Source organism: Pinus tabuliformis, chromosome 2_2, assembly GCF_031772625.1.
Source record: "Pinus tabuliformis cultivar Carrire ecotype Pingquan chromosome 2_2, CPIR1, whole genome shotgun sequence".
In the NCBI taxonomy this organism is placed as follows: Eukaryota; Viridiplantae; Streptophyta; class Pinopsida; order Pinales; family Pinaceae; genus Pinus; species Pinus tabuliformis.
Window position 1 is genome coordinate 1,203,703,134 of NC_142300.1, and position 27,488 is coordinate 1,203,730,621.

Genomic DNA, 27,488 nt, shown 5'->3' on the forward strand with positions numbered 1-27,488 from the left:
CACCCAGAATGTTCTCTGAAACTGCTTAATAAATCAAACCCTCAGATAGCTGCACTGGTTTTCTCGCATTGGTTTTTCCGGGGATATTAGTCCAAAAACAATGGTGTCACTTGTGTGCTTGTTTCTATTTCCTTCAGTTGATGATCTGTAATGTGTTGAGCATGCATTTGTATTTATTTCTAGTATTTACATGGTAAATAACTTATTAATTAACAGAACAAGTAGGTAGGAATAAATTAGTAAAGTGCATGAAGGGTTTCTAATGTGTCAGACTTAGAAATTCCAACATGGTATTAGAGGGTGGTTGCAGATCACAGGAGAACAGAGGACATCAGCCAAATAGAGAAACAATAGCAGAAAACAGCTGTCCTGAGTGACAAAGGCTATTCCTAGCAGAGTAGCAGCAAGGAAGGGGTGATTTCGTGCTTGCGTCATCAAGATTGAGCGAGGAAGAGGCAACGTAGAGGTTGAGGGAGGCAAAGGCAGGCTCACGCAGAGGACAAGAGGGTTGGCGCAGTTTGCTGAGGAGGCTGATTTGCCAGTGCTAGGGTTGCGCAGAGCCTAGGAGGTCTAACCTTCAATTTGCTGGGATTTAGGAGGCTGTGGGTAAGTTGCAGAGTGGAGCTGGTGGGGGTACTGTACTCAGAACAATACCTAATAGAGTAAGACCAAGGTAGAGGGAGTTGCTGCCAAAGTGGATTTCTAGCCAAGGAATCCAGATCAGTGTTGCAGTTGCACAAACGATTGGAGAGGGGTATCTCGACATTGGCAGAAGGGTTTCCATGAGGGAAATCGAGGCTCAAAGGAGTCATACCAAGAACTTCCTGGAGGGAAGTAGAGGAGCAGTGAGATGGCACTACACGAAGTAAGAGACTAGGACAGATTGGACGAAGCCTCAAACCTCGTAGTCTGGAAGGCTAAAATCTTTTTCGTACTAGATAGGAATCGTGTCAAGCACTTCGCCTTGAGGACGATAGCTATGCCAGTTGATCTGGATGATAAGGACAGGTACAGGGATGCAATGGCGAGGGCTAAGAGTATCATCCACACATTGCCGAGAAGAAAACGACATAGGAGATGTGGGAGGCCCTAACCAAGTTGTATCAACATACTTCCGTGCAGAGGAAGATGCTACTAGAAAATCAACTGCGATCATACTAGATGAAGAAGGGAGAACAGAGCAATCCATTCCTCGGTCGATTAAAGGAGATCCGGGATCAACTGAGTTCCATAGGGGCAACGTTGGTTCCAAAATTGATGGTGAGAACAAACCTAAATGCAGTTTCAGAAGACTGGGAGGTGTTTGTCCAGAGCATACTGGGCAGGTCGACCACTCCAGGTTGGGAGGAAATGTGGGCTGCTCTTCGCCAAGAAGAGACCAGAAGGTCGAGAAAGGCAAGAAGCAGCGGCAAGGGGATCAGAATCAAGGAGGAGGAGGAAGATGTTGCCTTAGCATTTGAGGGAAAGCAGGATAAATTGAAGAAGAAGGACCTCTCCAAGGTCAAATGCTTCCATTGTTGGGGGCTGGGTCATTATGTGACCCAGTGTCCAAGGAAGAAGAGTAAGGGAGAGGCCTTCGAGACCAAGGCAGCGCCAACAAGGGCAGAGAAGGAAGTGGAGACAGACGATGACTGTGCCATGAGTGCCCATGTTCCACTTCAGAAGAAGTGGGGAGACATCAAGTTGTAGTAGGACGAACTACAGGAGATGAGGGGCAGTATCCTTGAGGTACCTAGCCTCTTGGATTAGACCTTGCTACGGGAGCCCCGAGGAGGAGTAGCAGTACTGGTGGATGTCAATAGAGACGATTGCGGATGGGGCGACAAAGGGAGCTACAATGCAGGATTCCCAGGACAGCGCGAGGCTAGCAAGCTGCAGCAACGCGAGAGGCACGAGAGTGTTGCATCGGTGCAGGATGGCACAGAGAGGTGTGCAACAATGTGAGATGCATGGAGTTGTTGCAGCAACGTAGAGGTCAAAGATGGAGCTCTTGTTAGTGACAGAGGGAGTTTCAACATCAGGAGTGTTTCTACCCTGATGGAGATGTCAGAGTTGGGAGATCAGTTACTTACTTCTTAGTAACTGAGTTGCAGTGCAACAGTTAGCAGTTGTAGTGCTATGGGCAGTACGATGCAACATGATGAGAGGGGTTGCAGTGCACATGTAGTAGTGGCAGTGGCAGGGCCATGGACAATAGCACGGATGCAGAGGGAGTTGCAGTACCGATGCAGCAATGGCAGTGGCAGGACCATGAGTAGTTGTATAGGATGCAACAGTGCAGAGGATGTTGGGCAACAGGCCTATCTTCAGCATAGGGACCGATGCCAGATGATCAGAGTAATGCTTAGTGAGGAGTATTAATAGAGCATAGTCCTATCTAAGAGGGAGTGTTGGTTTGGGGTAGCATTGGATGTGCTCTAGCCACGAAAATTGGTGGAGACGCTAAGACACATGAGATCTCCAATACCCAGAAAGGGTTTGGGCAAATTCTAAACAATTTGACAGATATTAAAATAATTAATATTTTAAATGGGGTCCTTAAGTCTAAACTTAGGGAAATTAAAATATTAATGTGAATTAATATAAAATTGTATTAGAATGGTCCAAAAGTCATGGATCAAGCTAGATCTAATCTTAGCCATTGATTAGGGACTTAATCTCGGTCGTTGATTTGTCAACGAGAAAAGTATAAGAGGAGGCTTGAGAGTCACTTGGAGAACACACCAAGAGATCAATATTTTGACTTTCTAGGGCTGGGTTTGCTTTGAAAGTTGAGAGAGTGATCGGAGTTGCAGCTAAGGGGCAGTGAATACAGAAGTAGAGAGGCAGGGAGACAGTACTGAGAGGATCAGTGCAGAAGCCGGCAGAGAGGGACGCAGAGCCGGCTAGAGGCCATGCAGAGCCAACTAGGGCCCACACAGAGGTAGCCAAGTGTTGCGCAGTGCCTCAGAGAGCCAGCGTGGGTGACACAGAGGGCCAGAGGGCTGACGTAGTGCTTCCATAAGCTAACACAGGGGTTATTGGGCTGACGCTGGGTTGATGCAAGGCTAGAGAGAGGCTGACGCAGTCCCTAGAGGCTGATGCTGGGGTTTCGTGGGGCATATTGGAGTTGTGGAGCTGCCGTAGTGTTTATTCGGGGTTTTAGCAGTTATATCTGCTTCTGAGTAGACAGGTCTACTATCGAGAGTTTTCTCTGTTGGGTATGCCAGATTTGACACCCAGATTGTATTCTGAAACTGCTTAATAAATCAGATGCTTAGATAGCTGCACCGGTTTTCCCGCATTGGTTTTTTCTGGGGACATTAGTCGAAAAACAACTGTGTCACTCCTGTGCTTGTTTCTATTTCCTTCAATTGATGATCAGTAATGTGTTGAGGATGCATTTGTATTTATTTCCAGTATTTACATGGTAAATAACTTGTTAATTAACATAACAAGTAGGTAAGCATAATGCAGTAAAGTGCATGAAGGGTTTCTAACATGTCAGACTTAGAAATTCCAACACTTGGGGGCACCACAAAGATTTGCTTGGAAACAAGGGGCCGACCCCTTGTCCACTATGTTTGAGGTCCATTGTCACATCATGACACAACTAGGACTTCATTAGGCCTCCTCAAAGGCCCAACAACTCACTTTATTGATTATTCGACCCTCTTGAGAGACTTATTATTATGTCATTGAGCTATCTTGGTGGGTTTGTCACCGAGGGATGTTATTATTGCACATTATTTTATTATTTGGGGCACAATTAGGCCAAATTAGTCAAATCGAACTCATTAGTGATTGTATAAATACAAGTGAGGTGATTAAATATTCATCATCATCACTTGGATTGTGATTTAGTAGCTCTTGAGAATCTCCCATTCCCTTTTTGAGGATGAATTTGGATGTTATGGATGAATTTTGATGTTTGGATCTATATCTTGTCTTCAAGCCTCATTATTGGCATCATATGGTGGTGATTAGATATACTCATTTGGACATGTAAATAATTTTTCTCATGCTGATTCTTGTTATTTATTTTGTCACATGAATGTTGATTGGATTTTTGCTATACAAGTCTGAAATTTACTGCTTTCCTATGTGCAATTATGGGGATTTTTGATCTTTGGTAGCATTGTATCATTGCATGGGCCATGTATGAATGGGTGAATGTTCCTAGAGATTATTTTGTTGAAATATATCTTGATAAGGTATCATTTTTTTTATATCGAAGTATAAAGATCTCAAGTAGCTGCTATCATGCCCTAATGCCATGCGAAGTTGCTTAAAGACCACCTTGATTGGGTAAACCTCTTCCAAACCATAAATTATCCTTGACTCCATCACTCCCAAGGGACAAGGTACTTGTCCTTCCATAGGTGGTCATTTTAACGCATATTTCTCTCACCTCTCCTTCTCTTTCTAGGCTTAGCCTCCATAGGTCATCTAGGGCATCACTTATCTCACATTCTAGCCATCAAAAGACTTCGATCTCTTGTCCATTATTGTGCTAGGGTTTCCTCTAGAGGCCCTCCAAATTTCAAGAAATTCAGATAGTGGGATCTTGAGATAAAGCAAGCACTAGCTCAAGGATCATTTCTTTCCCTAGGTTTCCCTTGGCCAATATCCTCATTTGGATCATTACATTCTACTCTAAAGAAGGTTTGTCCTTTGATCCTCTTCTCTTCTAAAATTAAGTCAAGCCCCTCTTTGGTTAATCAATTATGTTTTTATGCATCCTTGACCTAATTATAGGTGCACTTGGTCTTGTGCGGTCCGATAACCTAATAACTCCAATTTCATGAAGATCTCATAAAGACCAATTCTTCATAAGGATTTCTAGGTCTAGGAATCATGTTTACAAGATACATCCCTGAACAACAGCCTTGAGAATCCTCCTAGCCCTTCTTAGAGAGCTTATCACCTTGCTTTCCATGCAGGGAAGCCATATAATTGAGTCTCTCTTCTGAATAGGTCTTGGAAATCACCCTTCATCTTTTCATTGACATGTCCATTATTGTGATTCCTCTTATACTGGGTCTCCTCCCATTGGTGAAAGTCCATAAGGAGTAGAGAGCCTTAGCTGAGTTGATAGTGGGCCATCGCTCCATTGTTTCCCTTGACCTAGTAGTTTCTCTATAGGATCCCCTTCTAGGATCCCTGCTAGCTTGAGCGGTAACATTTTTGCGTCATTGTCGAGGAGGAAGCAGGTCTACCTTCCTAGTGAATCATTGAGGAATTGATTCATAAACAACATTTCAAATATTTCTCTGGCGACTACATTCATTGTCAAAAGCCCTAGTTTGCTTGAAAGTGACAACATTCCTCCTATCACTAGGGCTGCTACAAGAAGGGGATAACAAACTCCATCACCTGTTAAAACTACCTTTCTCCTTGAGTTTGAAAAGGTCGATAATCCTACCCCAAAAATGGCAACTGGCTCTAGAACTAACCGAAACCAGGACCAACCTAAAATGACTAGGAGTGAAAGGCATTTGGTTAGTGTCTTCATTCCCTTGAACTTGAGTAATGACCCTAAAAAGTTACCTTAGAAATACAATAGCTAGCTGCACAAGTTCAAGGGTGATGCTACCATAAGTGCTCTTTACCATATCAAAGAGTTCTACTGGAACATTTGTCCTTGGCTAATATTCAACGAAGATATGATCATGATGCTTTTTGCTTTGTCTCTTGAAGGACAAGCAAGGGAATGGTACCTTAGTCTTCCCCTAGGATGCATTGACAACTCTGACCAACTTGAGGATATGTTCACAAGGAGATGGTCATGTGATGCACAAGGAACCTTCAACATTGAGAAGTTCTATCAAATAAGTAGGGGAAGGGAAGACATCAGAGAATTCATCCAAAAATTTGATAGGGTAGTTAGGGATATCCTCGACCATTTGAGGCCCCCTGATGCTAACATACTTGACAAATTTATCAAAGCTGTGGGTGGCCACCTAACCTATGCATTGAGGGATAAGAAACCTAAAACCTTGGTTGAGGCTAAAGAGATGGCCATGGAAGTTGAACAAAACCTACGAATTTCCAAGATGGATGTTGGTGAACACCCCAAGGCTAAGGTTTGTTGGAAACACTGAGAGGGGGGTTGAATTAATATTTCTTTTCGATTGTTATTTTTATCAGTTAGATCACTTATATTTAGAATTCAAAATGAACAATAATAGAATAAATATTTCATTAATTTCTTCTTTACAATAAATCAAGTACAATAATAGTATAGGGCTCCAACCTTAGATGATGACTCCAATCTTCAATCTCCCAGGCTCTAACCTGTATTTTTCCAAGCACCGACTTGGACATCCAAGGCTCCAACCTTGTCAATTTTGAGGTACCAACCTCAAGGGCTCCAATGCTAAATTTGGTTTAGGCTCTGACCTGGTTTTTTGAGGACTCTGATCCTTTAGGCCTCCAACCCTATCCTCCAAGGCACCAACCTTGTCTTTTTGAGGCTCCAATCTCTTGGGCTCCAACGCTCACTTTACTTTGTCAAGATCTATTTGGTTATACTTCACAACTCCCAATGTCTTCTTCAACGAGCCCTATCAATCTTCGCTTAGTCTTCACTTTGGCCTCCACGTTACATCATCAATGGTAACCTTGTTCTCTTAGAAGGTGTCACCACTACTCTTCATTTTACCCAAACTAGATCTCCAAGGTCACCTCATGATGACTTTTAATGATGCATCATGGTCTTCAAGATTAACTCCAAAGTCAGTCAAGGCTTCTCAACAAGGTGTCTACAATAGGCATCCCAAGTTCTGCACCTGCTCGGAGCCTCTTCAAGGGCTTCTTCAAGAACTTCTCAAGGGAGTCTTCACAATGTTGCCCAACAAGAGATGTCTCCACGAGCTCCTAAATAGGTGCTCCAAAACACTTCACTGACTTCAATGAATATCGATACAAAAATGAGTCATGTACTTAGTTGAGTTCCTTCAATAGAATTCTGCACTGTTCAACTCTTCTTATGTCCAATTAGCTTCATCAACTTGAGTTTGACTGTCCAATGTTTTAGGCCTCCACTAGTGGCTGCTTATTGTTACTTCAAGATGCTGGACTATCCTTAGGCCTCCACTACTGGTTTGACTGTCCTTTATTTAACAATGATCACTATAGGTTTGAGAGTTAATGCTGCTCCAAGTCCAAGGTTAATGATGCTTCCAGTGCTTCCACAGTCCAAGGTCAATGATGCTCAGTCCGAGGTGAATAATACTTCCACAGTTAGTCCGAAGGCAAAAGATGTGAGGCTGCACCGAGTGATGATCTCAGTTAGGGCTGCAGTGTTCACTGTGTCACAGTTCTGTGGATAATTTGTGGGAAGATAGCCCGAGCTTGAGGTAGAACAGTTATGTGTATGATAAGTGCACCGAATTCTGTGTATGATGAGGATCCGACCCACTGTTCCCGAGTATGAGGTAATTGCCACAAGACTGAGCTTCAAACAACCACCCAAATCCGAGTTGGATTGCCACTGGGACAATCCAAACTTCTTCCACAGATCTGTAATGCCACAGTTCCACAAAAATTATTACAGGTTTGAAGATTGAGGACAAGACTGTGGTACTATAGTGTGGTTTGATTAAACACAGATCCAAGCTCTCAATAAGTAATTGTTTGAGCCTTAACTTGTCACAAGGATCATTGTTTTAACTTTGGATCCTTTCCTTTTTATTCCTGCAACCGAGTTCACTTGTCTTGCTTCAATACAAGACTGCCCTCCACAGGTCTGCCATTTCTGCGTCTCAGCCTCCTTACCTATTTTTTCCTTTCCTTTCGAAATTATCACTGAATTGCTTGCTTGAAATGAGGACCGAATCTGTATTTTTATAGTGTTTTTGTCGGGTAAGGTGAAAAGACATGTCTTTATAGGTAGGCCGACATGAGAGTGTAAGAGTAGGTCAGTTCAATAATTAAATATCCATTTTCCAACTTAGAAATTCAATTTCTCACAAACTATTTGGAGTTTCGGGACAAATAAGGGCTCATTGGAAAGAGAAAAAAATCCTTCTTCAGATGGTCTAGGTCCCATGTTGAAAGGTTGCCTAGAAGATGCCCAATTTTATTTTTCTTTGAAACTGTCCTCAAATTTTTATGTGCAAAATGTGATTAGAACAGCAAGGGCTTCTTCATTGTCATATGTCACCAAGTGTTTTTAAGTGAGGTCTCCACTTGTTATGTCTTTAATCATCACATGTCATCAAGTGATCTCCAATTCCTTCATTGTCCATGTCATCAAATGTAATGTCACCATATATGTCATCATGTGTGCCATTAATGTCACCATGTCATCAAGATAGTGCAGTGATATGTCATTAACCATATGCAACATTCATCAATTTGTTAGAGCAAGGGCTAGATCATCACAAGGAGAGCTTTTTCATCAAGAGTCACTATGAGCATCAATAAGAAGGACTCCATCAAGAGTAAGGACATCGTCATGATTTCTAGGGCTTCTTCATCAAGAGCAAGGATACAAGAGGTTATGGTGTCTTCATGGTTAGTTCAAGCCTCAAGGACATTATGAACCGTAGGCATACTTCTTCTTAGTGGCTTGACATCATGATGGCATCATTATTTGCTTGACATCTTCATTAATGGCATCTTTATCAAATAAGAGTTATGACATCATCATTTAGAACCAAGCATCTCAAGAATATTCGCCATCTTGGTCAATGCCATATTGACATCAATGAAAACCTTGATTAACAAGGTCGAAGTGAAGAAGGGAAAGTCCAAAGATCAACACAAAGAAACCCTTTTAGTACTTCTCAAGAAAATGGAAAAGCTCAGCGAAGAAATAAATTCATGAGATATGCTCTACATGAACAAGCTCAATGCCTTGCAGAGGGCCAAAAAACCAAGCAATATCCCAAAAGGGAAGCCTTTCCCTTGCAAACAAAATGAGGAGGATAAGCCAATCTCATCTCAAGTCCCCTACACTTTGGCTGCAACAAACGCTGTAGAGAAAGATTCATCCTCCGAAGATGAGCAAAGTGATGAGGAAGAGAGCGATGATGAAGAAGCGAATGAGGAGGGTAATCTTGTAGAATTTGAAGCCTTGAACATTTTGCTGGGGGGTTCATATACTCATCCTTCCATTAGTGAGGTCACCATCAAAGAAGAGAAGGAAGAGCCAATTTTTAATGCTGATGATAGTGGAAGATTCAAAGGGGTCCAATATTTACGAAAAGTCAACAACAAAGACTCCACAACCTCCAAGGAGACCAACAAAAATGACTCAATTCCCAAGCAATTCCCTCACAAAGAACCCCTCTTTCAAGATCCCCCTAAGAATGATCCCCGGAAAAAGACTAATTCCAAGAATAGTGCTCAAAAGAAGGCATCTATCAAAGGGGATAAAGGTAAAGAGGTCGAGCTTGATATTAACTTGGAGATTGCTATAGGGAAGATAATCATACCAGTTCCATTAAAGGAGACTATGAAACTTCCTCTACAACAATCCAAGTTAAGAAGTCCCTAAGCTTTGAAAGGGAAGAATTACCCATAGCATTACAAATATTCACCTTCCCGATCTAAACCCAGGACATGAGCAATTCTTGCTTACCTTTGTCATAAATGACCTTCTATTACATAATTGCATGCTAGACTCAGGGGCTTCCGCAAACATCATGCCATTAAAGGTCATGGATCAATTGGGTCTTAACTTTTCTCGAAGGTATAAAAGTGTGTGTGGCTTTAACTCCAAACCCGTGGAAGTAGAAGGCCTCATAAAAGACCCCAAGGTTTCTTTAGATATGAACCCCGATATATCATTGCTTATGGATGTTGTGGTCATAGATATCCCCGATGTTTGGGGGATTCCGTTATGAAGGAAATGGGGAGCCACTATTGGTTGTCAACTTCAAATGAATTTGTCATATGACACCGTTTCGCAATTTGATGGGACCCCCTTCATACTTTATAGAGAACTTGCCTACCCTACTCATGTGGTCAAGCCGAGGCCAATTCCATATTATAAGACACATGAGATTGAGAAGCCACAAGAAGTCCATATTCTCAAGCGACCAAATCACAAAGAAAACAAAAAGTGGAAGCCCAAAAGGGAATACAAGGTTGGGGATGTGGTCTTGGTTGATAAAAATCCAATACCCATCAAGATTCACGAGAAGGTTGGGGAACATTATTACTACATTGGCAAACTTAACGACGAACTTTGGTTGCAATCGGTTAAGTTGAGTCATATCACCCCTTTCCTTGACACTTGACATTGTATTATATGCATGTTAGGGTGGGATGCATTGCATGCTCATTTTTCTCATTAGAACGGAAGTCATATGATATTTTCATGATAGATTAGATGCATTTAGATTAAATTTGCATTATACTTTCTTGTTGATTTTTTTATGGCCTAATACTAAGCATGGGTGATCATAAGAAACCACAAAAACACGTTACCCCGAGTGCTTGTTCTTTGATATGTGCATGTGACAGGCCCAAGGTTACTTGGAAGCGGGAGCGACATTTTCATAAGCCCCCAGTTTGGGAGCAAATCAAGGGAGAATTTTTTATATAATATATATTTTGATGCATATATGTCAGTCAATAAAAGCAAGTAGAAAGATGAATTAGATATAAAAAGCATAAAAACATGGATTACACCATATAACATCAATCATCTAGAAGTTATAATCTTTATCAGCCACATACACAAGTTACAAGTTCTCATTTATATACCATGTAATAGTGCACATAACCAGAATAACATTGAGCGTAATCCATCTCTGAACTAAAATACATCAACAAATAGGTTCTAGATGGCCTCCAACATCCAAAAAAATCATGCTACAACAAATAGCTACATATCATCAAAATCATTTCTTGTCTTTGGATCTTTGTCATTAATATCACCCTCTAAGCAATTAACATAGATAGAAAAATTTTTATCATGTCAAGTCAAGATTTTGTTTGAGTGATGGGTACATTTTTAGTTCGGTCTTGATAGAGGAGTTCGACAACCAATGTCACTAACAAGAAGGTACATAGAGGGCTTGGTGCTTTTGATTAAATATGAGTCCCATACCCTAATACATGACAAAATCCAATGGAAACATTGCAATCCCCCCAATCCTAAAATCCTGAAAAACTGACAAGTCTGCTGGATTTTGAGTGAGATCTAAAATTCTACTTTCTCCATATGAATTCCAATGAGGTTGGAACCGCTCTCAAACATCTTGAGTCATTTCATGGTAATGTTAAAAATTTAAGTAAAAGGATGAAAATGCAAGATAAAGGAGAATGCCACTTTTACTTATTTTTAAACATTACCATGAATAGCATATCAATACTAGGGCCATAAGTTTTAATATTAGGCTGCCCTACTAAAAAAATCTTGTTTCTTTTAAAAAAATTGCGTTTGGAACATCTTTGTGACCTAATTTTTGTGAAGAAACCCAGGTAGCAAATTATTATTATTATTATTTTTTTTAATTTTTTTTTTGTGGGAGAGTGACGAGAGCGAATTTCGGGAGCGCTCTCTTGATTCTCTCCTGCGCAGAGTGCATTCCAGGAGCAATTCGAAGGGTGGGGGGGGGGAGTCTCTCACACACAACCCTGGACAGGTTTGCGGTACCAGGAGATTGCTGGTGTTCTCATGAACTCCCATTCGAGTAGCTTCATGCACCTCTCTGAGAGCTCATGTCCTAGTTGGAGCCAAATGTTACCCACCACCTGTGGGTAGTTTATATATGAATTTTTTATTTTTATTTTATTTTATTTATTTTCTTTTTCTCCTAGATGGTCCTCAGTCAACAACCAACCCCTTGCAGCCATGAGATAGCTCAATGTGGCATTACCTCAGCCAGTTGAGCCAGCCATGTGGTCCCTCACCCAATTGTCATAATTGTATGTTTGAAGGTGGGTTTCCCGACCCCAAAGGTATGGCTTTTCATTTGTACAATTGAGTAATTTTCCTTACTTGTCATGGGCATTTATTGGTGGGGGGATTTAGTGGAAAGAGTGGGCTAGGTTTGTACTCTTGTCTCCACTGCTTGATTTCATGGTTAGTCTTGTATTGTAGTCTCGTGGGATCTCCTTTATTGGCCATTAGCTTTAGGGTTAGCACTAGACAGGTAATCCCAATTTTGGTTGTGTGGTCCCACTTTCCGCCAACATATACATCACTCGCTTCCACTCATTTTAGCCCCGTTCATCTCATTTCCCATCTGGGTCCACATAGGGTTAGCCTCCCCCTCACCTCGTCCACACCTTGCGTCGGGCCTGGAACGATGCTTGGAGGTTGATGCAGCTAAAAAGAAGAGAAAAAACATAATTTGGCCACTCTCAACAGGAAATGTACCACAAAATGCAAAAGATAGCTAGGACATACAAATTTAGCATGTGGGCAAAAGCCAAACATGAGCTCTACCCCTTTATCCATGACCATCACCCTGGTTCCTATGGGCCTTAGATGATCCCCTTCCATCATTAAGGAACCCATGATTGTTCCAACCTTTGGTCGGTGATGAACTGCCCTACTTTAAGGTGGTATCCGCTGCTATACATTACACAACATGCTCTCATCCGCTGGAGCCTCGAACAATTATGAAGTTAAATCAATCAAAGGCAAAAGGCATATGAAGAATGGTGGAAAAACAAAGGCTGGGGTAAGTCGTGTGCCACGATTTGCTCCCTCCTACACTCATATACCCAACTTTGGGCTTCCCTTATTATAGCTACCTTGTACCATGACATGTGGTCTGGATGATTCCCTTGATCCCCACTCTGTTCCATTGCCATATCATTTGCAACTTGCCACTTGGGGGATACACCATGGACATGTCACCCCCCTTTAAAGGTTGAAACCACCTAATAGGGTCCTTGATTAATCCCCTCATTGAGCTTGGAGACACTTGTACATGCCAAAGCCCACTATGGAAGGGCATGCCACCATGAAGTGCCCCATTGATTCCATGACTTGTAAGCTGTTTTACTTGATTATTCTAATGATTTGCTGCATTGGAGGGCAAGGGAACACATTGGATCTTATGTAGGATTGTAGGTGGGTCTCCATTTGGGGCTTGGTCTCCCATGCCACCATGAAGTACTACATTGATTCCATGAATTTTAAGCTCTTTTACTTGATTATTTTAATGATTTGTTGTATTGGAGGGCAAGGGGACGCATTGGTTTTTTTTAGGATTGCAGGTGGGTCTCCATTTGGGGCTTGGTCTCCCTATACGGGGTCCTAGCCTTCCAAATGGCCACATTGGCACTTGTAGGGTGAGTGTTGAGAGCCATGGGCCTGCACCATAGCAGAGAGTACTTGAATTGCAAGACTATGCATGCCTTGAAGGGCCTGCTGCTTTTTGAAAGACATATGTAATGCATTGCAACGAGACTTGCAATGATGGTGGATCATTGATCCAAAGCCAACTAGCAACGGGAACCAGGAAAGTTGGCCTTCCTTGCCCTGGGATAAAGCTTCCCAAAAGTTTATTCTATGGTAAATATTCAGTAAATTGTCTTGAAAAACATATCTTTAAATCTTTATTGAATAATAATATTTTGATTTTTTGTTGTTGTTAATTTTGAAGTTATATATAGTATATGTTGTATAGTATATTATAATTTACATAATGTATGTATATAATGTATATGTATTTTGTTATATAAAAGTTGAATGGAATATATTTATTATTTGAAATCTGTTTATAGTAGATTAAGAAAAATATAAGTTGTGTATGTGTGAGAGAGAGTTTTAACAATGTGTTTTATGTGGTGATTTTTTCCCAAATTTCACTGGCATCAAATTTGAACACGAATGTGAATCAGGTGACTTAGATCAGACCCATATGAGCTTATTTAGTGTTTTCAAAAGATTATAATTAATGAGTTCATCAAGTTCAGCAAAGAGGTATATTATTAGAGTTTCATCTTTTCAAGCACATGCATTTGATAATTTTCAAGCAATGGTCAAAGAAGGGTAGGAAGAAGACACATGACGGAGCACACGTAAGTCCTCAAGCTTTGGGGACAGAGCTTCCCAATGGGGAGGGCCTGTGGTGTATTTAAGCACAATATTGTTATTTAAGCAAATGAATATGTATTAATAAGCTCTTTTGTGTTCAAACACAATTTTTTAATGATTCTGTACAAGGCCACTTACTATAAATAATGTCTCATAAATAAGTAGTATGTTTAACTATTTGAATAATAGCCTAATTACCTCATAAAGGTAACGTTGGTCACAATTTAGGGCAGTGTTGCGGGGGAGTGCCCCCCTCGATTCCGATCCTAATCGTGCTCTGGGTGGGAGCGACTTGGGAGCGGGTCAGGAGTGCGCTCCCGAATTTTTTTTCGCTCCTTGCCTTTTCGGGAGTGTTTTGCTTTTTTTGCAATTTTTTTTTGTAGTAAGGTTCAAAATGCAATTTTTTTTGAAAGAAACAAATAATTTTTAAGTGGGCAGCTTAATGATCAAGTCTATGGCCGTAGAATTGATATGCTATTCATGGTAATGTTTTAAGTAAAAGTGAATTCTCCTTAATCTTCATTTTCATCCTTTTACTTAAATTTTTAACATTACCATGAAATGACTCAGGATGTTTGAGAGTGGTTCCGGCCTCATTGGATTTCATATGGAGAAAGTAGAATTTTAGATTTCATTTAAAATCCAGTAGACTTATCAGTTTTTTAGGATTTCGGGATTGGAGGATTGCAATGTTTTCATTGAATCTTGTCATGTATTAGGGTATGGAACTTGTATTTAATCAAGAGCGCCAATCCCTCTATGTACCTTGTTGTTAGTGACATTGGTTGTCGAACTCCTCTATCATGACCCTCCTAAAAATGTACGCATCATTCAAACAAAATCTTGATTTGACATGCTATGCTTTTTCTATCTTATGTTAATGCTTAGAGGATGATAATAATGACAAAGATCCCTATACAGATACAGAGGTAATGACAAAGATACCTCTGGATATTAATGCTTAGAGGGTGATATTAATGACAAAGATCCTGATTTTCCAGCAAGACTAAAAAATTAGACATTTCTCGTGGTGGCAAGAGGCCCAAGCATAAGAAATAGATAATAGATTTACTTCTCTTTTCTAGTTTCTAGTAGTTTTTAATATTTATAACTATTGACTCTTTCATATTTATTATGATATTTTTTTAAACAATATATGACAATTTAAGTTTGAATTTGACAATTATAACTCATTAGTAATGAATTATGAATATGATGCTTCATGAAATTTGAAAGTTGTTTCATTTCATTTCATGTTATATATTATTTGTTGTAATGGTTACACTTAGCTTACAAGTACAACTTTGGTGATCAATGATGATAAATGTTATATATTGAATTTTGAAAGCTTGAAACTTTAAGATTGATGAATCATGGGACTCAATATGTTGTATGTTACTAACTTGTGGATGTGATTGATGAAGATTATTACTTCTAGATAATTGTTGTTATATGGTTCAGTCTATGTTTTTTTATGTTTTTTATATCGAATTCATTATTCTACATGTTTTTGTTGAGATATATGTATCAAAATATAAAAAATATATATATTATATAAAAAATGCTCCAGGATTCGCTCCCAAACCGGGAGCTTCTGAAAATGTCGCTCCCGCTCCCCGCTTTCGCTCCCGCTCCCAAGTAACACTGATTTAGGGTGTTAGGTTCTCTTTTGTATAAAGAGCAGTTTCTTCCCTGTCTTAATCAATTCAACTATCAATATTAATGTATTACTCATCTAAGGTTTATTACACCGTCTTCCTCCATCTTTTAGTATTTGCAGGTACAATACAACCGTGTGTGTAGGTGTCCCCAACCATTTACTCTTTCATAGTTCGATTCCTTGTATTGGGACACTTCACTAAGGCTAAGGCTTTCTTTGTTCTTTTTAATTTGTATTTTTTTCCCAATGTCTAATGCCTGTAATATTATGATCATCATTTTCTTGTGATCCTGCTATTTCCTGTTCCATGGCTTTTTTTTGAGGTATTAACATATCATGGATTTCTACCTCTAATGCTCTAGGTACACTAGGGTTGCTTTTTTTCAGAGTAGTCAGTGAAATTTGAGTTTTTCATCAGCAGTTTCTTATTGTATGTTTTGTAGGCGAAAGAATGCAGAAATCAGTAGCGATTTAAGTACACTTTCTCAGAAGGAAGAGAAATTGCTTTATCAGGTTGTTTTCCATTTATTATATCTAAATTTTCCGAAAGCGTTATTTCAATGATTGAGGATATAAATATTTGCTAGCTAAATTAAAGGAATGATGATGTAAATTTCCCATTGTATATATTTTATATAGTAACCACCCTCTGGATATATTTTATATAGAGATGCTCCTGTTTGCTTGTATGGTACGTTTGGTTGCTGGTGATGCTGAATGGTGTAAATAATTTGTTTTTGTTATGAGTTGCATTAACATTTTTGTGATTATGGCATATACTTGTGCAATTATCTGGCACCTACTTACAGATTGCAGTTAGATTTCACATTAGTACACCCATGTGTAATCGTAATGTAATCAATAAAGTTAAGAAGATGACATATTCAATTGTGCAATTTGAATGAGGTTATCATTAATAGAAGCTTCTAAAGAGGCCTTCATATGTACAAGATGCAACTTATGTTTGAAGTTAGTTGTCTTTGTCCATGTTCTACTTATAAAAGAGGAAGTATTGTTTAAAGTCTTGTTTAGTATATCCAGTGTTCTACTAATTTAACATTTTCCATCAATTTGTGTCATGAGCAAGAGCCTGACATTAAGAGGAAATATTATATAATAACAATAATCTAATTTTTAAGGTTAGCCAAGTTAGACACCAACTTGGTGTATGAGATCACCTTGTTTGTGGGACAAGGGGCCCACCTCTATGCAATCATTTGATTGCTAAAGTCTACAAAGGTGTACATACTCTACCCCCCTCTAAGTTTGTATCGGTGGCCTCTTACGGGGAAACACATGTTCTTAACCATTAATCCCACTGAAGTTATACATCTTATATTGAAAGACAAGGGGGTGGGCTTTGATCCACTTATGTGTGAACAAGTCAGAAGACCATTTGATATAATCTCTCTGGGTCCAATTGCACATTCAACCACTACCTCAAAATGCTGCCATGGCTCTTTGCTAGACACTCATGGGAATTGAACCTTGCCTAGCAGTGAAAAACTCTTTGCTTTCGACCATTGGATCCAACCCCTTTGGATGCATTGTGTATAGTGATACCATGCATCTATAGTTTCACCTTTTCATTCTTTGTCATCCATTCATTATTGTATAGCATTTTATTACATATATTTTTGCATATCCAATTTGTTTGAGCGAAACTATGGAATTTTGGGAGATCTTCACAAGCTCCATTAGGCTTTCATGATAATAAAAACTGTAGAAATTGTAAGATTTGTAGCCCACCCCGGTTTCAGTTCGTTTTTCTCGTCATGTTTAATGCCCACATCCCATGGTTAATTGCTGATTTAAACACGAATATGAAATTTAAAAGAAATTCTTGAAAGTACCACTACTCTTTTACACTTTCACTTTTAGCTATTAGGAAATTCACAAGCATGCACAAAAATTTTGGACACTAGTTTTCGTAAGAAAATCAGAAAGGCAGAAAGATTTCCTTATCTTCATAATTACTTCTGATGTATTTGAATTTTTATTAGCTTCTTTTATCTTCTTATCATCAAGCAACCATCAAAACCAAAAACATGAAGATCAAGACAACAAGTGACATAGTATGTAGGCTCTCGGCCAGGACAAAACCCAAAAATTCTCCTCTTCCTTTAGGACCAAATCAAATGAGACAACCAAGACCTTTGACAATCAATAAGACTTCCTCCAATCCACTAACTCAGCCTTCCAACTACTCTTTTCTTAATCAAGATAAAGATGCGCAAATCAAAAAGCCTTTAAACATACAAAGTCAACGCAAGTCAAAGTAATTCAGCTCCAAAACAAGGTCTCGGCTTTCCTTCCTATCTCTGCAATTTCGGCCTGCACCTTCAGCCCTGCAACTCACACTGCAACTTCAGACTTCTTCGCAGGTGTGACAGGAAATAGGCAGATTTTCGGTTCCTTTCTTCTTCGCTTGCATTCCTTCCTTCTTGCAAAGATAGGACCTTCCTTCCCTAGCTTTCTTGCACTTCTTTGTCACTTCAGATTGCAGATTGAATTCTTCTTGGATGGATGCCACAATAGATCGATTTCACTGCTTATATAGATTCTTTTGGCGTGGTTGACTTCCTTCAATGAGGCTGACTTGTTGGAGATGGAGCCGATTTGGTGGAGTAGACTTATTTTACAATTTTGACATAAAAACAATTATCTTCTTTGACATAAGGAGCCCTAGAAGGGTCTTTTACATGATGATTATGAGAATGACTCAAGACACAAACCCCATAAGCACACAATGGGTGTTTTGACCTAGAAACATAGTAAATTGAGCATGAAACCCATGCTTTTAAAAATTAATTTTCTTTGATCTTTACAACAATAATGAAGACTGATATAGATCTAACCCGAAAATACTATAGATCTGATATGAAAATATAAGATAATGCAAATAAACCCAGAAATAATATGAAATGATTCTTTATTGATATCAAACCCTTATGGTAGGGCAACACCATACATTCACTCCTTAAGGAAGGAGAACACTCCACAAGCTATATGCCTGTTCATACAATATTCCTTGACTTTCTTCCTTCACATGGAGTCTCTAGCTTCTATATAGGCCTCATACATACAATACCATGGGTCATTACCATGGTTCCCTCATACCATCAAACTAATACCATGGCCTCCTTACATTATTACTAACTACTTGTGGTCCCTTACATGATATGGGTTAACTACCTTATTTATTACTATGGCCCATCCCATTATTACATTATTACCTTGGGTACCTCCCTTGGTACCCCATATTATCCCCCTAGGTATATAACATCAACTGTGGGGAATTGTGGCATTATGCAAACCAGTGTTCCAGGAAGAAGAATAAGGGAGAGGCGTTTGACTCTAAGGTAGTGCCAACGAAGCCGGAAAAGGAGGTAGACGATTGTGCCATGAGTGCTCATGTACCTCTAAAGAAGAGGTGCGGAGATGTCGAGCTGTAGTCAAGAGGACTACAAGCAATGAGGGGCAGGATACTTGAGGTACCCAAACTCTTGGATCATTCCTTGTTATAGGAGCCCCGAAGTGAGAAGTAGTAGGATGGCAGATGTTGGTAGAAACAGATGCAGATGAAGTGACAGAGAGTGCTACAATGTAGTAGTCCCTGGCAGCGCAATGGGGTTTGTAGCAGTGCGAGAGGCATGATGGACGTTGTAGTAGTGAAGGATGGCACAAAGGGGTTTGCAGCGGTGCGAGAGGCATGGAGGTGTTGCAGCAGCGCAGAGATTGCAGAGGGAGCACAAGATAGCGACAGAGGGAGCTTCAACATCGGGAGTGTTTCTAGCCTGGCAGGGATGTCAGTAGTTGGGTGGATCAGTTACTTACTACTCAATAATTGAGTTGCAGTGCAGTAGCAGTAGCACTAGCACGATGCAGCATGATGAGAGGGGGTTGCAGTGCAGATGCAGTGTTGGGAGAAAGGACCAGGAGCAACACGGATGTAGAGGGAGCTGCCATATGGATAGAGGAGTGGCAGTGGTAGAGCAATGGGCAACAGTACAGGATGCAACAATGTAGGGGATGTTGGGCAAGGAGGCCTAGTATCAACACAGGTACAGTGTCGTATAATCAGAGTGATGCTCAGTGTGGAGTATTACTAGAGGACAGTCCTCGCTAAGAGGGAGTGTTGATTTAGGGTAGCATCAGATGTTCTCTAGCCATGCAAATTGGTGGAGAGGCTAAAGCACATGAGATCTCCAAGACCCAGAAATGGTTTGGGCAGATTCTACCAAGTTTAGGAGATATTAAAATAATAAATATTTTTAATGGAGTTCCTAAGTATAAGCTTAGGAAAAATAAATTTTTAATGGGTATTAATATAAAACTGGGTTAGAAGGTTTCAAATGACATGGATCAAGCCAAATCTGATCTCAGCCGTTGATTAGAGATGTAATCTCGACCGTTGAAGGACCATTAGGAAAAGTATAAGAAGAGGCTTGAGGGTCAGTTGGAGAATACACTAGAGTGATCAGCCATTCGATTTTCTAGAGCAGGGTTTGCTAAGAGAAATCGAATCAATGGTCAGTTGCAACGAGGGGCAGTGAGTACGAGACATAGAGGTAGAGATAGTGCCGAGAGACTAGCGCAGAAGCAGAGAGAGGCAAACGCTGAGCGAGAGGGAACCACGCAGAGGCAGAAGGGACTGCGCAGAGGCCAGAAGGGCCTGCATCATCCACGCAGAGGCCGCAGGAGTGACACATAGGGCTGTAGAGGTTGCGTAGAGCCACAGAGCGCTGACGCAATGAGTTTCATGCCGACGTAGAGGCCAAGAGGGCTGACGTTGAGCTTCAGATTGTGCTGGAGAGGGTTTCGTGGGGCAGACTTTCCGAATATCTGCTTCCTAATAGAGAGGTATTACTGCCGATTATTTTCTCTGTCAGGTGAGTCGGTTTGACAGTTAATTGTACTCAAAAAGTCTGCATAATAAAATAACCCTCATAATTGCTGCACTGGTTTTCCCAAGTTGGGTTTTTCCGAGGACGAGTTGTCCAAAAATAACAGTGTCTCTTGTGTGTTTGCTATTTCTTTTAACTATTGATTTGTAGATGGTTGACACTGTATTGTGTTTATTTTAGTATTTATATATTTAAATAACTTGTTCGTAATTAACAACTAGGAGAAATAAACTGGAGAATACAGATAAAATTTCTAACGGGCGTCGGGTAATACTTAGAAATTTTAACAGAAGAGAGGATTTTGAGGGTTATGTTTATGGGAATAGGCTTGTGAAGGAGTTCCTCAATCGCTAAAATCCTTGTTAGAATTGGTATCCTGATGGTTCTTAATTAATGATCTTTTAAAGAAGCGCGGCCATACGGGGCCAAGTGGACCTGGTCTAAGGTATGAGGAAGGTATGAAGAAACCAATGATATTAATACCCTAGACAAGGTGGGGGAAAGGATCAAGGAAAGAATTTTATTTGAAGATGTTGTCTTGACCCTATGAGGTACTAGCCTTGGGGATGGCAGGGCAAGTTTTGATCTTGAAGCCAGGGCTTGACTTTTCTCCCAACTCCACCCTTAGGATGACTTCAAAATTGGAGGCGAGCTAGAGGAAAGGCCAACGCAGGAGAGCCTAGGAGATCGAATTCTTTTGATGGCTAGCTTGTTGGGAAATTGATGCCCTAGGTATCCCAATGTGGCTAGTCCCAGAAGGATGTGAGAAAATATGGATTTTAGTGACCACCCTTGGTAGATCGGTGCCTTAATCTTTGGGATAATGGAGTCTATGTTGAGTAAGAGTAGGATTTCTTGGTTCCCCATCAAGGAGACCTCAAGATCACTTTGTTTTTCCTTCTAGGTCAAGAAGAAGCAACCTTGCAACTTTTATACTTGAATGTGCAAGAGGAATGGCTTGTCAAGGTCAAATTTTACCCCTAGGAGATTTCACTCACATTACATGGCCCATACATTGAGGGAGGACTATTATAGAGACAAATTCCACAATATTACGTAGTAAATGCATGCAACGATTAGCTCTAGAATGAGGAAAATCCCAGTCCAACATATATGACAAAAGTAAACAAGAATAACATCAAAAGTACGTACCTAAATGTAATAGAGTATATCCAGCCATTCACAATTGACAATAAATAAGCTCCAAGAGAAGATAGGCCAATATCCACGCATCAAAACTCATCCTTAAAGCTCCAATTCATCCTTAGAAAGAGATCCAAACCAAAGTGATGATGAGAAATGAATTCATCTCACTTGTATTTATACACAACTTATGAGTTCAAATTAGCCACCTTGACCTACATAAGCCCCAAAAATAAAATAATTTGTTAATATTCTAACTTTTAGTGACAAGCCCACCAAACTAGCTCATAAATGAAAAAGTAAGCTTCTGAAGAGGTCAAATAATAAGCTATGCATGTCGTAGGGCCGTCTAAGAGGCCTAATGAGGTCCATGGGTGCCACAATGAAGAGTAGGATCCTCAAAAGCAGTGGGCAAAAGGTTGGCCTCTTATAATAACCTGTGGTGCTCCAAATGACATGCGGGAGCACACAAGTGTCCTCATGGGTCTCTAAACAAATCGAAGATGCTTGTAGGTCGCTTGCAAGGGCTAGGATGATGGTGTTGGTGATGCCACATCATCATGCAAGGCTTGGATATTTTGCCAAGTGTATGGTGTAGATCTAGGGCCGACTGGGCATGATGGATTAGGTGCATCCTCCTTGTCCAATAAGTGAACCATGAGCAATCTTTGAATGGTTGTGGGGATCCAAGAAGTGCAATCTGTTGCTGTGGAGGCCCATGGCTCTCAACGTTCACCCTACATGTGCCAATGTAGCCCATTGGAGGATTAGGACCCCGTATAGGGAGACCAAACCTCAAATGGAAACCATTTGCAATCCTGCATAAGATCCAATGTGTCCCCTAGTCTTCCAGTACAACAAGTCATTAGGGAAATCGAGTAAATGAGCTTACCTAATCATGAACCACAAGTGGGGACTTCATAATGGCCCGCCCTTCCATAATGGGTTTCAGGATATGCCAAAGTCTCCTAAACTCCAAATGGGGTTAACCAAGTATCCTCTAGGTGGTTTCTACCTCTAAAGGGGATAATATAGTCAAGGTACATCTGTCAAAAGGTGGTGGCATGTGATAGATAAGTGGATGAAGTAGGGTATGAGAAGGGGCAGCCTTGGGTCACATGTTGGGGTACAAGGGTAGCTAATAAGAGGGAAGCCCACACTTGGCTTTATAATGTGTAGGAGGGAGAAATCGTGGTACATGAGGTGCTCCAACCTTGATTTTTCCATTTTTCTTTATATGCCTTTTGCCTTTTTATGATTTTATTTGATTAACTACTTGGGGTTCAAGCGGTTAGACCATGATGTATAAGATATAGTAGTGAATTCCCCCTTTTAAGGAGGGGTGGTTCATCACCCACTAGTGGTTGGGACAATCATGGTTCCTATATGATGAAGAAGGCTCATAGAACTTGTAGGAACTAAGATTATGGCCATGATGATGGGGTAGAGCTCATGTATTTGGCTTTTCCCCACGTGCTAAATGTTTTTTTCCCAACCATATTTTGCATTTTGTGGTACATTTTCCTGTTGAATGTGGCCATATATCCCTTTTACCTTTCTTTTCAGCTGCATCAACCTCCAGGCTTCATTCTAGGCCATGATCCAAGGAGTGGGCAAGGGGAAGGCACAAGCTAAGCCTATGTGGACCTAATGGAGGAATGAGGACCCAGTTGGGAGAAATGATGAATGGGGTAATAATGAATGGAAAGAGGGTAATATAAGTGGATAAGGGAGCGAGACCACGCAACCAAAATCGGGGTTTCCTGTGAAATACCATTAATGGAACCAAATGGTCAGTAAAAGAGATCCCACCGGACTAGAATCCAAGGTTAATTCCTAAAAGGGGTGTAGGGGACAAAAGCATAGACCTAGCCCATTATTTTCGCCAAACCCCCCATTAATTCATGCCCAAAAGTGTCCATGATAAGAAAACTACAATACTCAATTTCCAAATGACAAGGGATGCCTTTAGATTCAGGAGGCCCACCTTCAAACGTACGATCATGGCAAATGGGTGAGGGACCACATAGCTAGCTCAGGTTGCGGAGAATATGGCACAATGAGCTAACTGGTGGCTGCCGGCTGAGGACCATCTTGGAGAAAAAATTTCTCCTAGGGATATTACCCACAAAATGGTGGGTAACACACACGACTTGCCTTTTTCTTTTATTTTTTCCCAATAGTTGTTGCCTTCATTAATTTAGTCAGATATTCTCTCAATGTACGAATTTTAAGTTTCCATTGCTGTTACTTTTGCTTAGCGACTTCCCACAATGTTCTTTGTGAATTCAAGGCTCATTTGAAAACTTCATAAGATGTGGAGGGATCATAGGATGTGGATGTAACCACCTTAGTTTCATTCTTCCACTTGGGCAATGATACTTATAGAAATCATTATTTTCTTAATTCTTCTTCCATTTTTGTTTCCATTTTTGGTCAACGCCTTGTGCTTCAAGTTTGAGAGTTAAACATTATGTTTCAAGATGTAAATCATAATGACTACTTTAATATTATGTTGTAACATTTGAAATGTTTGTCAATTCACTTCACAAAGCATTCTAGTTCTAGAAGTAATTTAGTGGAACTGGTTTGTATCAATTGGGTATAATGTCTCCTAGATGCCATTGTTCTCACTTTCCTTTCCTCTATTTATCACCTCCTCATGTGTTCTTTGCTGGGCCCTTAACCTCTTCCTAACCACTTTTAAGATGTGGACTTAAGCTTGATATCATATTCCCATATACCATGTCAATGTACCTCCTCATTGGCCTTTGCTTTGTCTCCTGAGTTGAGTTGTGACTCTTGTCATCAATCTTTTCTATGTGTTAATTGAGGTCCAATCTAGATAACATCTTTGACATCGACCTAACAAATTTGTTATTGTTCAATTATGTTAGGATATTCTTTACTACAACTTCCTAAAAACTAAGAGGTAGTAATTGTTGATGTTGCAATTCATGTAGAATGTCATATTCATGAATTTCTCAACACATGCCTTGCCAAGACTTCATCATTAGTGTCAATATCCTAACATCATATTCAAATATGCATTTATGAAATAAAAAATAAGGAATATGGCATCATCAACATATATTTGAATTATTTTCATCATCAACATATATTTGGGCATTTGGAAGATCTGCTCTCCCTATTTAATATGCAGCCATGATCTAACTCTTCAACTTGTCTTGACGATGAACCACACTGGTTGGTTCGAAACGCGTCGACAAATGTTTTCTACATGTGATTTACGCCGAAACCCTTCTTAAAACTGTTATGGATCACAGAAGCCTCAATTCAACAATTATTTTCATCCTTTCCAAAAAATCTTTTGATGTAACCAGATCAGCTCAAATCCATGTTCACAAAATCTTGGTAGAGATGCTTGGGCATCTTGTCTGTCCATACAGTTTATTGATACAAGTTGCCAAATTTGCAGATACACATTTCGCCACATCTTTTTGATGAGATTCGTACTAGCAAGTAGTTGGTCAAAATTCTGATAGATACAAACTGGTTAGCTAAGTTGGATGAAATGGATAACCCACCCACATGCTTGTTTCAAGACATCCTCAAAAACATGTGTGGAATGGTTTGGAAGCACCTTGAGCCATACCGTATGACATTTCGTCATTTGGAAACATTATATGGTGTGGCTCAAGGAATTTTCAAGATGCCTCAGCATGAAACTGGTGCATTTCAAGATGCCTTAAGTTCTTTGAGCCCACTGAAGTGCCCACAAAGGGTGTGGGAACCGTAGGAAGTCTAAAACCCCTAATAAATGGAAAAAAAAGACAAATTAACCTGATTTGTTTCTAAACGTCCCTACAAATCAGGCCTATTTTCATGTAAGATAATCTGCTATTTAAGAAAAATACCATGTATAGCACATTTCCCCAACACACCTGTTTGGTTTCTTGGGTGCGGGGGGTCATCTTTTCAGTCATTCCCATTTTCGAGACCCATACCCATTTTGAAAATTTGGGAGACTTATCTCTGTACAATGTTGTGCCTTCTTTTCATTAGGTATTCACTTATTTTGAACCTTAATATCTATTGCTAATGAAAGGCCAAGGACAACAATACTGTAACTTTAAAAGAAACTTAAAAAATGCTTAAAATTACAGAGGACCTTAAATATTAACCCCTAATTTCCACCAAAATAAAAGTCAATATTTTTAAAACTTTTTCCTTTGTGCTAAGATTCATTTATAATTGTTCCTGCTTAAAATATCTTAGACGTGTGGTCATTCACTAGTCATTTTGTTCCAATAGAAAAGTTATTTTCTTGAAACATTTCCTTTGACTTATACAGCTTTGGAAATTTTAGTTGGTTGAGAATAAGACCTCATTTACAATGTCACTTTTTGTTTATAACATAAGCTTACACATAGGATTCCAGCTTAGTGGTTTTTATATTGGTTGTGATATTTTGTTTATGGATTTCTTAGCCATGGTCAACAGTACAATAGTTTTAAGCTATGTCCTATTCAAAGACACAGATTGGTATTGAAAAATGCTATTGCAAAATTTCCCAAGGAAAATTGGAAATAAAAAACCAGTGTTGAAAAATCGACGATGTGCTGAAAAATCATGAATTTTTTGGCCAGCCAATTTTTTGGCCTGAAAAATCATTATTTCTTCCTCAAAATAAACATTGCACTCTTTATTAAAGATTTGTGATTTTTTCCGATTTTTGTGGTGTTTTTTAAAAAGATCATGGTCTGGAGTCATAATGCTTTCTTTTATTGCCATTTCACTCAGCAAGTTGGAGCTTTGAGACGATTTGGAATGTAGCTGAAGATTATTATGTAGTGCTAGAAGGGATTCCGAATGTTGGGCAAGTGTGTTTGTCTAGCACCTACTAATGCTATGTAATTAATGGTATGTTACGATGTAATGTTATATTCTTAGTGTAAAATGATGAAAATGAAAGATAATATTAAGAAATGAAAATGAAATATGACAAAGAATTTATTAATAAATTCTTAATGGTAATGTTAAATTCTTATTGTCATTTTTCATTTTCATTTCTTAATATTATCTTTCATTTCCATCCTTTTACTTCAAATTTTAACATTGCCATTAATTGTTTCAGGATCTTTTCAGTCATTCCCATTTTTGAGACCCATACCCATTTTGAAAATTCGTGCGACTTTTCATTAGGTATTCACTTATTTTGGACCTTAATAACTATTGCTAATGAAAGGCCAAGGACAACGATACTGTAACTTTAAAAAGTCTTAAAATTACAGAGGACCTTAAATATTAACCCCTAATTTCTACCAAAATAAAAGTCAATATTTTTGAAACTTTTTCTTTTATTCTAAGATTCATTTATAATTGTTCCTGCTTAAAATATCCTAGACGTGTGGTCATTCACTAGTTATTTTGTTCCTATAGAATAGTTATTTTCTTAAAACATTTCCTTTGACTTATACAGGTTTGGAAATTTTAGTTGCTTGAGCATAAGACCTCATTTACAATATCACATTTTTGTTTATAACATAAGCTTACACATAGGATTCCAGCTTAGTGGTTTTTATATTGGTTGTGATATTTTGTTTATGGATTTCTTAGCCATGGTCAACAGCACAATAGTTTTAAGCTATGTCCTATACAAAGACACAGATTAGTATTGAAAAATGCTATTGCAAAATTTCCCAAGGAAAATTGGAAATAAAAAACCAGTGTTAAAAAATCGACAATGTGCTGAAAAATCATGAATATTTTGGCCAGCCAATTTTTCGGCCTAAAAAATCATTATTTCTCCCTTAAAATAAACATT

General features: G+C 39.5%; 1 protein-coding gene across 2 annotated transcripts in view; it reads left to right on the forward strand.

The window, feature by feature from the left end:
- Positions 1–27,488, forward strand: part of LOC149197816 (AUGMIN subunit 3-like) — a 332,310-nt gene that overhangs the window by 170,562 nt on the left and 134,260 nt on the right. For both annotated transcript variants that reach the window (XM_089405979.1, XM_089405977.1), the window contains exon 10: positions 16,094–16,163. In XM_089405979.1, the coding sequence (XP_089262105.1) occupies positions 16,094–16,163 (70 nt within the window). The remainder of the gene's footprint in view (positions 1–16,093; positions 16,164–27,488) is intronic.